The sequence below is a fragment of the Gobius niger genome (genome assembly GCF_951799975.1).
Source record: "Gobius niger genome assembly, chromosome: 5".
NCBI lineage: Eukaryota > Metazoa > Chordata > Actinopteri > Gobiiformes > Gobiidae > Gobius > Gobius niger.
The window spans coordinates 16,140,384-16,155,589 of record NC_136856.1 but is presented as its reverse complement, the minus strand read 5'-3'; the positions used below and the strand labels follow the sequence as shown (position 1 = coordinate 16,155,589).

General features: G+C 40.7%; 1 protein-coding gene across 1 annotated transcript; it reads right to left on the bottom strand.

The window, feature by feature from the left end:
• Positions 1-1,930: 1,930 nt before the first annotated feature.
• Positions 1,931-15,049, bottom strand: reep2 (receptor accessory protein 2). The gene is made up of 8 exons (XM_079557483.1): positions 14,832-15,049; positions 12,582-12,654; positions 11,178-11,254; positions 10,291-10,411; positions 8,984-9,097; positions 6,675-6,858; positions 5,705-5,868; positions 1,931-3,370 (listed from the first exon to the last, which is right to left on the bottom strand). Exons 1-8 carry the CDS (start codon positions 14,861-14,863, stop codon positions 3,305-3,307), a joined length of 831 nt encoding a protein of 276 aa, XP_079413609.1. The 5' UTR covers positions 14,864-15,049; the 3' UTR covers positions 1,931-3,304.
• Between the last annotated feature and the right edge of the window lie 157 nt (positions 15,050-15,206).

The window sequence follows — 15,206 nt, the reverse complement described above, 5'->3', positions numbered from 1 at the left end:
TTGGTTTGGGTTTTAAATGTCACTTTGATTGAACATTGCAAGAGATAAAATAACACATCAATAAGCTGAAAACCGCAGCTGTGAGTCCAAAGTAGCCCACACCAGAGAGCTTTAATGAACTCACATCGCGTAAGGACATGTGGACAGCACCACCATGCGGTCAAAAGGCCAACATGCGTTTGTGTTCCTGAGCTGTAGGGATGGGCGGATCGATAGCAAAGTATCGATATATCGATACCAAACGGCTACTTTTTAAGTATCAATATTGGGCAAATAGTATCGATACTAATTTGCATATGTAAAAAAGAAGGCGGGGCAACAAATGGTCAACCCAAAAGGATGATTTATTTCTTTGTTCTGAGCCAAAACAGTTCACAACAGCAAAGGATTGAACTGAGCCAGGCATATCATTCTGGTTTAGGTTCTGTTTGTCATTTAAGTATTAATGTAACATTTTGTTTATGTATTTAATTTCACATTAGTATTGTTTAATTAACCAGTTAAAGTAATATCATTTTAATTGACCAGTTAATTATATAAAATAACCAGTTTTAGAAATGTATATTGATTGAAATACATTCACCCATATGAAATGACCAGTATCGGTATCGGTATCGACAAAAATGACCCCAAAAGTATCGGTATTCCAAAAAATGTGGTATCGCCCATCCCTACTGAGCTGTTTGTCCACAAGGCTACTAACAGCCAGCATTGGGTTAACCTCTTCACCCCCACTTTAATGAGTGCATTTACACCAGTTCAGCTTTACCCAAATCTAAATCCAAAACCTTCTCGACTGAAGTTTATCGCTTTTTTGTTGTGTTTGTCACTTTGTTTTTTATTGTGATATCGTTGCTTTTCCGACATTTTTTTTTTGCGGCTTATCCATAATTTTTCCGTTGTGTTTTTGTCGCTATTTTGTTGCATTTGCCCTTAAGACTTTTTTCTTTTTTTAGAAAAAAGTATTCAATACGCTGCCACCAGTGCAACACGTAGGCTTTAGTGTTTTGATCGGCGTTACAAGTCCAAAGGTCGTGGGTAAACAGCACACGGAGAGGGAATAACTCCAGTGGAATCTTTATTTGCAGATCAATTAATGGGACAGCCTGTATACAGTGACTTTTATATGTGAACTCATATCCCTACGCCAAGAATGAGATAGTTCCTGACAAGTACTACCACAGTTAGAAAGGCAATGCATATTATATAAATATTAGATGGATTTTTAAGAAAATGAAATCATGTTACAATACAGTTATATGCGTCTTGAGACTTTGTATTTGTTTAAAAGCACAAATTTGTCATGTAATATGCCTAATAGTCTATAATTAAACAATTAACCTTTAAAAAGAGATGTTCTTACCTGAGCTTAGACAAGTTGATGCGTACCTGTCTGGTCTTTGTGCGTGCACTCAGTCATGCCAAACGACCAAAGATGTGGTTACCATTTGGCCTCTCCCAGCATATTCCTATAGCTCCAAACGGGGTGAAGTTAGAAGCGACCACGCTCTTCCACGGGCACAAAGACCAGACAGGGACGCATCAGCTCGTCTAAGCTCAGGTGAGAACATGTCAGTATGGAAAAACGGTGGCCTTTTCCTTTATGCCTTCGGGATATTATTTTAAATTATAGCATTACTATACTTCTTCAAAGTAAAATGCCATTTACCTGAAAATTTGCTGTTCAGCCTCATTCAGTGAAACCACAGGTCACACACACAGGCATTTTTTGTTTTGTTTGACTCATTTCCAATATTCCTGCAGCCATTTTACCATTTTGTCCACTGCAAGGACACCAACAATACACTGGCAGATGACAACACCTGTGCTCACATCGGGTGAAATTAAGCTGTCAATGAAAACCGGGCTTAATCATAACTGATACAGGAGGTACAAAAAACAATTTACACAGTTCTTCTTCGTTAGTAGTTTTATTACTGCTGCATGGCATTGTTAATATGATTTTCCAGCACACATGAGCAACATGGAAGATTTGAGAAGTTGGCACAAACAATATTAAAATGTCAAAAATACCCTATCCGTTTAAACGGCAAAACGCAGCAATAAATAACACAAACAGAATAAAAATTAAAAAGATTTGGCAAGACAGAGCCCAAGTGTGCCTGTTTTATTTAGTGCAAAGAATTAAAATAACACATGAGACTGGATTTGACACCTGTCACTGTAAACGTCAAGTTGCCATTTTGAGCATGAAATGTCAAGGGAGCCAAAATGTCCAAAGGAATCTAAGCTTAAAAGTAAAACGCTGAAAAGCAAGAATAAAATGTATAAACCTAAACCTTTTGAACCCCAGATTTATAAGGCAAGCAAGCTCATCATTTCTGTATATACAGTTGCTATTTACAGTATGTTCACATATTACAGAACCAACTGTTGAGTTGATATGTGGCTTCCCCCCCTAGTGGTTTAGTGAAGTATGACTGTCTGAAGGCAAATGCAGCTCGAGCCCCATGCAAAATGCCTGTTTGCTGAAGCTCTCTTCTCGTATCTCTCCTCGTCATATCAGATTTATATTGCTATAACCTATGCAAGTATTTTCTGCAGTGTAATTGGACTGCTAAGCAAAAATAACCCCAATACCTAGAATTGTACTAAAACACACACACAATACCTCATGAAACTGCTAAATCATTTGCAACTACTGTACACCTTGAACTACTGGTCCAATATGCACAACTCATTATATTTAATATAAATACTGGCTATTCCTATCAAATAAACAGTGTTACATGAGGACAACCCAAGAGTGGCATCTATAGGTGAAGGGTAACAAAATCAACACGGAAACAAAGCACTCTCTACGATATTTGACCAAGATAGTATTCAAAATAATTGACTAGGTTCAGTCACAGTAAAGACAAATAAAAATAATGCAAGTGGTGTGATTGAAAGGTAGTGTGAGCTTTAGAGATGATAGTGTGCCTTTTTGTGATTTGATGTCAGTTGCCATTTTAAGCGAGTCATTTAAATAGGCAAGCAGATAAAAGGCAATAATTAAATATTTTAAAAGGAGAAAAAAAAACCTGATGAGTTATTGACCAACAAATCATCTGTTAGTAACTCCATTAGTGCCGCTGCCTTAAGACACAAGTTGCTATAAATATTCTTTGGGTTAAAAAAGGATTTAAAACAAGCAATTGGTGGGTCACTTGAACAAAATCTGTAAAAACGCCATAGTAAAGAGTTTAGTGAGGTACAGTTGAGCGTGTGTGTGCGTGCAGTGATTGAGGAGAGGCCAAACCAGAGGAGAGGCCTGAAGGCTGAAGCGGAAAGAGCTCAGGCATCATGGCGTCTCTGCAGCTGGCACCTTCTTCCTTGCTGTGGTTTTCTTCACTGGCTTAGCTTGAGTCTGAGAGAAAAAAGTGAAGTTCTGTGTGCTTCAGCGTCAAATTGTTCAGAGAATCAAAACTGGCCTGTGTACTACAATTCAGTTCAGGAAAGGTGCAGAGGCGGTTTTTGAGCCAATTAATAGCCTAAAATAATGTGCCTGGAAATATGTCAATAACGTATGTTTAAGGGATATTTCAGGATTTTTGACATAGGGCCTATTTTCTTAGTTATCCAGAGTGTTGCTGATTTCTGGAGATATTTTTTGGGTAATTCTTATATTTGAAGAGTTTCATGGTGCTAGGCTAGTGCATTTCTATGGTATCAGCTAGCCTGCATTAAAGCAGTACTAAGTAACTCTTCCCCCTAGAGGCCATAAGCGCAACTGCAGGTGTAGTAGCAAGTTACGATTTTTTTACTTATTAATTGTCTTGGAGAGTAAATACTCTGCTGACAGAAAAGGCGAAGGGAGAGAGGGTTACTGTGCATCCAATTATACAATGGAAATATTTTTTTTCACTCAAATTTGGCTGTAAATACTGTTTAAAGTGACGTTAGCCCGCAGTTAGCTTTGCCCGTTAGCATGTTAGCTTCTTCTTCGTGATTACATGTGTGTATTGCTTTCTCCGGACCGGTGGCAGTCAAGTTGCAAACATGGTTTTCTGGCCAGAGACACCAGGGGGAGATGAAAGACCCTCCAATCATCTTGTACTACCCCCACAGGGACTACGGAAAGGATTTATTAAGGTAAACACGTTACTTAGTACTGCTTTAAAAACAGTCTGACCCGCTTCAGAGTGCACCTGAGGCAAATCACTTATGACGGCAGACTAACCATATAAATGTCTGTGTCGATAGAGTAATTTTAACCATTTTGCACTTAAAAGAACTTATATTTGAACAGCATCAGCTTCGTGGTTGTATAAGCTACGCAGCGGCGGAGTGATCTGCTAGAAAATAGTCCCTCAAAATGCGATCATTCATGTGATGCAAGGTCAGTTATATTCCAAAAATTATTCTATCGACACAAACATTTATATGGTTAGTCTGGCGTTATAATTGGTTTGCCTCAGGTGCACTGTGTCCGACTGTTTTTAATGCAGGGTAGCTGATGCCATAGAAATGCGCTAGCCCAGCACAAGCCTAGCGCCACGAAACTCTTCAAATAAGAACTGCATGAATTACAAAAAAAAATATCTCCAGAAATTAGCAACACTCTGGATAACGAGGAAATGAGGCCGTATGTCAAAAATCCTGAAATATCCCTTTAAGTTAAAACATCAACACCAGCAGAGGGCGCACAACCCACTCCTACTGCTGCAGGGAAGTTCAAATGGAAGAAAATAATAATAAATGGAAGATGGAAATTGTGCTCAGGGAAGAGAGTTTAACCAGACAGACAGATGAGAGCAGGTTTAGAGAATGTCTAAACTTTAAAACTCAGAGAAACTTCATGTGTTGCTCCATACGACACATAAGAGTGTTAGCTTTTGTTTTAAAGGAATAGGCCACCGTTTTTTTTATGCGTACCCATCGAGTCTTTGTACGTGCGCTCAGTCACAGAAATGTTGTTAGCATTTAGCCTCTCCCAGCATAGATGTAGCTCCAAACAGCAACCAAGCTGTTCCACGTTGTCCCTATTTAAATACAGTTCCGTGAAGAGTTACACGATCCAAGTATAGTCACACAAAACTAAACATGTCAATTTTCTAAGCGGACAAAAAGGGGCACTATATTGTTGGACGTCCACGCAGTAATATTGTTGAAGTACTCCAAGGTGTTACTACGCCTCACTTTATATCCGCTTAGAAAATCGACATGTTTAATTTTGTGTAACTAGACTTGGATCGTGTAACTTTTCACGTGACTGTATTTAAATAGGGAACACGTGGAACAGCTTGGTTGCTGTTTGGAGCTACATCTATGCTGGGAGAGGCTAAATGCTAACAACATTTGCGTGAGTGAGCGCACGTATAAAGACAAACTCAGTATGTAAAAACGGTGGCCTCTTCCTTTAAAGGAGTTCTGAGGATGAAGAAGGTGGACAAAACATAAAGGACTATTAAAACGTGCTACTACTCAATACACAATACCAGGCATGATTTTTATTTTATGGTTAAAAAAATTAGGAAATGTTCAGTAGTTGTACTTTGCGTCAAAGAAATAGCATTTCCATAGGTCAAAATCATACTTTGAATGAACAGTAAAGTTGTAGTTTTATTTGATATTGCATAAACACAATATTAGTTAACTAGAACGTATTTTTAGTCTACCCTTTTGTTGTTACTGAAGTTGTTGTGGCTAAGCCCTATGAAAAATCAAAGTGACAGTTGCAGTGCCTAGAGAGATGACCTACCTCAGTCTTGGCAGCTGCGGGTTTCTTCGTTGTTTTGACCGTGGAGGTGGTTCTTTTTGTGGTCCTCTCTCCTAAATCATCATCCGACTGTTCAGTCCTGGTGTCGGACATGTCCGAGCTGTGCTGGGACGATGCATCATCATTGAGGGACCCAAGAGAGCGTGCTGGAAAATCATAATACACCACATTTTAGATTAGAGCTTATTTTACAATCACACATGTTTGAAGATTCTCAGACTTCCTGCCAATGAAGTGAAATACAATGACAACTTATATGGTTTGTCTTCTATATCCTCAACTAATAGACAGTAAATCGCATCATCCCTTTCTTATCTGTGAGAAAGAATCAGGAAATTGGGGCTTGAGAGGGGGTCAGACTGTAAAAGCTAGAATCCACTATCACCAGGACTAATCCAGATGGGAGTTGACTAAGCAGGACTTGTGTAATCACAACTAAGCAGTACATTTATCCCCCTTTTCCACTAGCAATTCCTACCCGGAGGCAGGTTTACCCGTGTAGTGAGTGTTTCCATCGGTCAGACCAGGGTCAAACGGGTACAAGTTTTGGGAGCGCCACACTACAACTGGCATAGTCTACATTACAGTATTTGTCTCTTTCTAAATCATGCCAAATAATTCTATATAAATACAACATATTTATACTAAATTATTACACTTTCATAACATCTTGAAACAATTTCCTTGCCATTTTGGAGGGATTTTGTGCTTCTAAAGATCATCGTGGCAATATGTTTGATCGTAACCACTCATTACTGGGAGATCCACAGAGCCAGGAAGGCCTCTCCCCCTGAAGTCACATGCTCTCCCCCCTCTCTGAGTCAGGCCTCTTAAATAGCTCCACTGTTCTCTACATTTGAAATCACATGACTCCACACTGGACATGTTCTTATGTAAATGAGTTTATTTCCACTCATTAAGCAGCAGCGTGTTGGACCATGTGTGAGCTTACTCTGGCGTGCTGAGGCACTACGGGCCCGGGGCAGAGTGCTGTGCCCTGCACTCATGTCATCCATAGTGTCCCGTCTGGAGCGTCCCCCCTCCGAGGGGTGCAGGGCCAGATCATCCTCAGTGTTGATCAGGGTCAGGTCCTGCATGCTGAAGCTGCGCAGTTTGTCCGACAGCACACCCTGCCCCTGAAGAAGCAAATAGGAAGAATTTTTAAAGGTCATACAGGACAGTTCATTGACCATTACACTGTGTTCCAAATGATTATGCAAATTGTATCAGTGTCATAAAGGTTAAAAATTAAAAAAGGTTTTTCAATGAAACTAATGGATGGTATTGTGTCTCAGGGCTCTTTGAATCACTGACATCTATCTCAGACACTTGTGATAATTAGTTGTCAGGTTAAGCCCAGTTAAGGGAAAAACTACTGAAAAAGGCTGTTCCACATCATTAAGCAGATCACCATTTTCAAGCAATACGGGAAAGAAAAAGGATTTCTCTGCTGATGAAAAGAGTGAAATATTTGTGTGATGCCTCCCTCTGCTGGGCCTGTAATACTAATGTCTGTGTTATGAAGGTGGGCAGCAGGTGGCAACCGGGGTCACCCAGGTAAAAGGGCAGGGTTTCCGCCGCTAGCTCTCTCACTCTCTCCTGCGGCTCCGGGTGGAGGTCGACCCCTGGAGTGCTGCGGACCGCTCCTCCTCGCCATGCCATGTCGCCACGTCGCTCTCTCCTTGTTTTCTTTAAATAAATGCCTACTCAAAGGCTTAAAAACTCCATCGTGTTGCGTCTCCCCCATTATTTTTTTGTGGCTTCCGAGCCGGGTCTTAACAATTTGAATGCCTTTTTTCATTTTCATGAAAGATTAAGCATAATCATCGTACTGTTAGGAGATTTGTGGCTGATTCAGAGCACACACAGGTTTGTGCAGATAAAGGCACAATGAGGATGGTTTCTACCAGACAAATACATCAGATTAAGAGAACAGCTGCTACAAAGCAGCAAACAGGTATTTGAAGCTGCTGGTGCCTCTGGAGTCTCCCGAACATCAAGGTGTAAGACCTTCCAGAGGCTGCAGTTCTGCATAAATCTTCTATCGGGCCTCCTCTTAACTGTAAATTGAATGCGCATGAACAGAAATGGCTGCAGTGGCCCAGAAATACATGAAGACTCATTTTCAAACAGTCTTATTCACTGATGAGTGCAGTGTAGCCCTGGATGGTCAGATGGATGTAGTGGATGGTTGGTGAATGGCCACAATGTCCCAACAAGGCTGTGATGTCAGCAAAGAGGTGGCAGAGTCATGTTTTGGCCTTGAATCATGGGGAGAGAGCTGGTCAGCCCCTGGTACAAAAAGAAGAACCGTTGTTTCCCTAACCAAATCATCTTCATGCATGACAACGCGTCATGCTGTAAAGAATACCTCTGCATCACTGGCTGCTAAGGGCAAAAAAAGGAGAGAAACTCATGATGTGGACTCCATCCTCCCCTGACCTCGACCCTATTGAGAACCTTTGGAACATCAACAAGCAAAACATCTATGAGGGTGGGAGGAGTTTTCATCCAAACAGCAGCTCTGGGAGGCTATTCTGACATCCTGATTTAATTTCATTTTGAAGCTGCTATCAAATAACGGTCCTATGTTAAAATGTAACTTGATGTTTTTGATTAAAATAGCTTTTGATTTCAGTAAATATGACCGCCTAAGGCTGCAAATTCAACAAATGACCATTTTCAGTTCTTTACAACCCGTACATTCTATTGAAACGCTGCTGAGCATAATCATTTGGAACAGTACATTTTAAGTTGCTTACTATATTTATCTTTGAAAAAAATATGGTTATCACTGTGAGGTTTTTTCAATCACATTCAAATGATCCTCTAACAGTTAAAGACTTGAGAATAATGCTGGCTGTCATTTGAGTTGACAATTTAGAAAATCTGAGAATAATATAATTTGCATATTGACCGTGAACGCAGCGTTTATATGCAGAATGTTGTTAATTCATAGAAACATTTACCATATTAGATTATTATTGCAATTTACTCTGACTAAATAAATATTTTCTTATGTTAAAATCTTGTTGCACTTCATGTCAAAAATATCCAGCACAAGGGAATACACACAGAAACACAAGCAGTACCTTGAAATCCCACTTAATGGAAGACTGATGCGATTACATTATCATTTGACAATAAACCTGCGTTGGTGCACGTGCTGAAACTACAGTTATGTAACCCCATTAAAACAAGCCTCGAGGATTTTGTGTCACATTTGTAGCTGCTAAAAGGCCCGCAGTAAAACACACTCACCTTAGCGGCTGCCGTGACTGCAGCGGTAGCAGCAATATTCAGCCCCCTTTTCCCAAACTTCATCATGGTCTCGTAACTCCTGTCTTTGGCCTGTGCAATGTAGTCATCGATCTCCTATAGTCACAGAGAAGGGGTGAGCGCTAAAGACAAAATATACAGTGTTGAAATATACAGCCTAGCCAGAAAAAAAAAGCTGGTGCAGGTGTGGCTGCAGTTGGTCAGGTCTAGGTTCAGCAACATTGTGGTCAAACAATGAGGTCAATGACTACCTGAACAAACTGAATGAACAAGTTGTTCCATCCACGGCACGGCCATATTCCAAAATGACAATGCCAGGATTTACAATGCTCTAATTGTCGAAGACTAAAGTAGCAAGAGACGTCACTTTCATTCATGGATTGGCCACCACCAGTCTCGACTACATCCATAATTTTTGGGGTGTGAGTTGGAGAAAGTCTTCGAACATCAATTCAATACAAGACAATGGTTTTAAGATAAAAGGAGTTATACCTGACAAATTCTTTTGTAGGGTAAAACAATTTTTGCCCCTAAAGTATGTTGTGAAAGAAGTAGGGCGGGGCAATATGGCCTAAAATCTATATTACGATATTAAAAAAATAATAATAACGATAACAGACAAATTACTTCAAAACCCAAGGCTTACACCTATAGGGAAGATTGATTCAGTGATATTTTATTCTTTTTATTTTAATGGCACACTAATTACCTCGCAGTTTACATCCTTCATTTCATTTTACTTTTTAAGCACCTGTCCCCGTGTTCTACAGTCAGTGTTATACACTCAGCTTCATATTACGCTTATATGCAGCTGAGTGTAATTCATGCTACGCTCAGCTCCATATAATTCTGAGCTGAGCGTAATATGAATTATATTGTTTCCACAACAATATAACAATAACGATATGCGATACGATATGGCACACCCCTAAAAAGTAGTATTTTTTGGAAAATAAAATAAAATAAAATCAGCCATATTATGATTTGTTGATGTCGTGCATGGTCAACCCAAAAAGTCATCATGTGACGAAACGGGGCTACCTTTTTCATCACATAGTGATTCCAACAGACGGCCGTAGCGGTACTGTGAAAAATGCTGTCACACAACACGGGACAGAAGTACATGTTTTCACATTGCTGAAGCTGATTGAAACGATGCCACAGCAAATGACTGCTGTAATTCTAATCTAAAGGTGGCCCAATAAAATATTAGAGTGTGTGAGACCTTTGTTGTGTCCAGGCAGTATAAGTATTCGTGAGTAGGTTGGTCATTAGGGGCTGGGTCGTACCTTTTCCTTATTTGACAGGGTCGGATGGACAAACTTGCGGTATAAGACACTTGAACCCTTGGTATACGGTGAGAGGAGCCAGATCACGAATGCAATCTTCAGCTCGAAATAAAAAGGAAACCTAGAAACCAAAGCAATAGGAAAGAAACATTTTTAAAAATATGAGTAACATAATGGCTGTTTTATTTTTATTGAACCTTTGTTTAACAAAGAAAGTCCCACTCAGATCAAGAATCTCTTGTTCAGGAGAGTCCTGGCCCCAGTGGGGAACCTATTGCTCATATTTCTAGTGGTAGTTGAAACCTATGCAGACATGGGTAGAACATGCAAAATCCATATGGAGCGGGGATCGAACCCGGCACGAGCACCAACTGCTACGCCACCGCGTTGCTTTGAGACTGAAATGGAAACTTAACATGTTTGCAGAGAACGCTGAAGTACCGAGTTAGCAGAGTTAGCAGGTTTTATACAGAAAAGATAATCATAATAGCCTTTGCTATTTGACACAAAAAATTAAAACTCAGATTTTGCTTAGATTGTGAGAAAATATCGAGTAAACATCTCATCTTTTTTTCTTCTGCCATGTCAATCTGTACTATCCAATCTAAACTCATGAGTCCTACAGGTAATTCTCCAGCAACATTTTATGAAGTAACACATTATATCAGAATTTTCTAATTGCATAGTTTTTCTTTGCAAAGGGCATTACTGGACTTGCAGAAACACTGAAAAAGAAATGTCTTTTGTAATTTGTTGCACTGCTGGAAAACAAGTACAAGACAAAAATATATATATACACAACGCACAAGACTGCTCATTCTGACATTACATAAGCTGAAAGTTATTAATCGTTGGTTAAGCACAAGGTCGTGATCGTCAGCACTCACCATGACAAGAGCATGTCTGTGACGGTTTCTGCTGTTGTGAACAAAGCAAACACTATCCAGTACATCATCCATTTTACCTGAGGACATAGAAACACAGAGGTGAGAAAAACACCACTAAAACAGTGTTTATAACCCACAGCACCACTCAGCACGTGCCACAGCAGCACGTGGAGCTCTCAACAGACGTGCCAACATATGCTTCACTCACATCACATCAGTGTGGCTACACTCGCTACACAATCGAGATGTAACGAGTCAGCTTTGACAAAAGCCCAAATACAATCTAAGATTTGCACTCACCAATGATTCTTTACTGTTTACTGGTACCTACAATGGTTTAGTTGCTTGATTGGCCACACACACATCGTGAAAGACCATGATTTCACAGTGTGTGGATGAAATTTGCACATGTGCCCGGTGGGCTTGGTTAGCTTACAGTTTTCTTTATGGGACTTTAAATTATCATTTCATATACAAAAACGTGTATCTCTAGATGTGAGTCAAGACAAGTTATTGATAATTTATTTACAATCACAAAAACACCTTATATCATGTTCTGCTGCTATTTTTAGAACCGCATTTTGAATAAATATTCCACTTGGCAACCTCTGATGTGCATCATTTTCTCATTTGTCGCGCAAAAATGCCAAAATTAGGTAAACACAGTGATGCTAAAAATGGCGTCTCCCCCGCTCTCCCGCACGTCTGCTTGAGTAGCTTTAGAGAGCAGGACGTTGCTATAGAAACGTGCCGGGGGTAGCATGCAAGTCTGTGGGCCACCTCTGATTGGTTGATCCTGTCCCCTGAACTAATGAGGTAAAGAAACAATGTGAATATTACTGTATTTCCTTGAAGACTTCATCAAGAAGCCAGTCATCTGATCCTCATTGAATTTTCACCTCAGTCATGCTTTTGCTTCATGGCGATGCCTTTCGGTTTACAGATACTTCACTGGTGTCAATATTACTCCAGTGAAGTAATATTATATTACCCACAGAAATTATCTGCTGACTCCCCTGGAATCTCATTACAAAGTGCCATCCCACTGAGAGGGGCTAAGACAGTAAACAAATATGTAAGAGCCATTAAATTTAACTTATACATAGTGCTGCGAACCCTTGTTACAAAAGATACCTTCAGATCTTTTTTGATGGCGAGCGGTTCCAGAGACAGAATTTTACTAGGTTGTTCCAAATTACAAAAACGATTACAGTGTGTAGTCGTCTTTAGTTAGTTTAGAAACAGTCGCTCTGTACATAAGATGATGGTTTGATTCTTGCACCAGCCATCAGTATATAATGCAATTCTGTCCTTGGGCAAGACATGTCACCTCTATGTCTCCAGTGTCTCTTGATTCTGGTGTGAACGAGCTTTAGCAGACATTTGTGATTCAGTAATACTCACATATTCCTTCACATTCTTCGTTTTCACAGCTTTATAGGACGAGTACGCCGGGTACAGAGTCCCAAAGGCAAGGCTAGAAAAACAGCAAAGCAGGAGATTTTTATCAACAGAAAGGCCTGTGGGTATTTGACAGTTAGACTTGTACAAATGTTCGTGTGGACTGAGAGAACAGGTTAGATTAGATTGCTTAAAAAAAGACACACACCGGCTAGCTATTTTGGAATTTGGGACATGGATGAGTTTTGTGCCACTGGGGAAACTTGGTAATACACATATTTGAGTACCCTGGATATTCAGCCTGTCCCTTTTTCCAGAGCTCATAACATCATTTCCTATCGAGTCAGTGTAAATATCCGGAAAGACAGAAAACCTGCAAGGCATTTTGTTTTTACAGAAAATAAAGTATTATTAACATGTTCCACCCACTTCTGCATTTTTAATGTCCACATGCTTCCACAGCTCATATAGCCCAGAATGTTTGTGTGTCCCTGGAGCACCGGCTATCTGTGAGCAGTTCCAGAGTGCATCGAGGTCCGAGTCTGCATTGTGAACACTTTGTTTAACTTAAGTTGAGTTATATTTGTAATGGTTTACAATGGTTTTATACTGAATCAGTTGAAAGCATATGTGTCTATATTAAATGTAGTTGCTTGTACATTGTCCTGAAATGTAGTGTCATTGTTCCATTTTAGAAGAAAACATTTCAGTACTGTGCTGCCAGAGAAAACATTGTGCCAACTTTGTGCCAGTGTTTTGTCAACTCAACAGCAAATTCAACCTGAATTTTGACTTGTCCTCCATCCCAAGCTATGAAGGGTATGCTAGGCTCCATCGGCAAATGTTATGATGTCACGTGAATGGTTTTGAGGAAAGCAGCAGGGAGATTAAATACAAGGATGACACATATAGGACAGGAAGTCTGAGAGGGTCGCCCATGTGCTGCCCCACGTGCTGGCGTGACAGCGCTGCTGCATTGGTGTGTGTTCAGATGTATTTGGAGCCACTCTGGTGACTTATGCTGATGTGACAGGACCCCGATTGCTGACAGCAGAAGCCCCACCACTGTGCCAGCCACAACCGGATTCATCAGGATTTGTTTTAACACCCAAAAACATCTTCAGTTTGTCCCATTTCTGTAGCCTTTGGAGGGAAATAGCAAGAACTATTTAAAAGCATTTAAATAAATCTTCTGGATGACTGACTAATCTGCCTGGTGGAGCGTGCAGTGTCTTTTGAGCTGGTCGTGGTGGTGTCTGAGAGAACCCGAAGGCCAGTTTACAGGCTATTCTATTCATTTTAAATTGAACTGACAAGGAATATAGGATGTGTGTATCAATGTAGTGTAATGTCTGCAGTCTGTAATCACTTAGTTAAGTGTCAATGCTTCATCAAATTAAAAGTCATTTATGAGTTTTTGCAGGATTATAAAAGGCCTAAACCAAGACTAAGCAATTCATCCATAAATGTAATCCAATACAACTTCAATGCAATTTCTAGAGACTTGCAAATTGAGGACATACTGTAATGACATATTTTACAACAGCCCGCATTTAAATCCATGCTGAAAATGTTATTACAGGACAATTAAGCTTGGGTGCAGCATCACTTCCCCTCCAGTCGTATCAATGTGCCTCATGGACAGTGGGCTGAGGAGACATTAGTTGAGTCATCCATTCCTCGGCTCTACACTTGAACAGGTGAAAGCCAAGGAGGCCTTTGCTGGTTTACTAAAGGGTGGCATTTTGCACAAAAATAAGCCCAGTTACACCATTTATCAGCAAATGTTGTCAGGTTCAATATGGCGACATATTTTCAGAATATCATTTTTGTCACATGCTCCCAAACGTGAGCAGATAAGACTGTAAACTTAGCACAAAGTGGGACAGTTTTAAAGCCATGGCAGAGAGTTTGAGTCATGTCTGGCATGTTAAGTAGGTGCAATAATGTAGATGCTAAACAGGCACATTTGTCTGTTTGTCAGGTGGTTACTAGCGGCTAGCCAACATACGTTAGCAACAAAATGCTAGCAAGTGCAATCCTGTTATGCATCACATATTTAACATTACTGACTACTTAATACTACACTCGTGTCATGTTAGAGCTCATATACATGTATCCAAAAGACAGTGCTCTAAAGACGAAAGCCAGTGACAGAGCAAAGGTGCCGCTGCTCACAGACCGCTCCGGAGCATCATGCAGCGGATGAATGAGGCGCTCGGACTAAAACAGATGTGCCCAGCCCATACTCACACAACTATCCTGGAAATCATCCACGACACCATCCTGTCGGACCACCGTTACCGGGAGCCGTCCACGGTTCAAGACTATACTTCTCTGCGTTGGTCTAGGCGGGCTATGTGCCCCCCATCCCCCTCCGGGACACGGACTGTTGGATGTGAGGCTGCTGTCTGTAGTCAGGTATCGGCTGCTGGGATGTGCTGCAGCAGTGTGTGCTCCAGCTCCAGCTCCAGCTCCAGCCCGCTCAGCGCTACTGCCCTCCTGCTGCTGCTGCTGCTGAACCACAGGCTCTTAAAGAGCCCGTGTGCGACGGGGAACTTTCAAGAGGTATTTCAACTTGGGACATTAACCCGCTCCGATTGTGTGTCTGTCACGTGATGGAAGCGG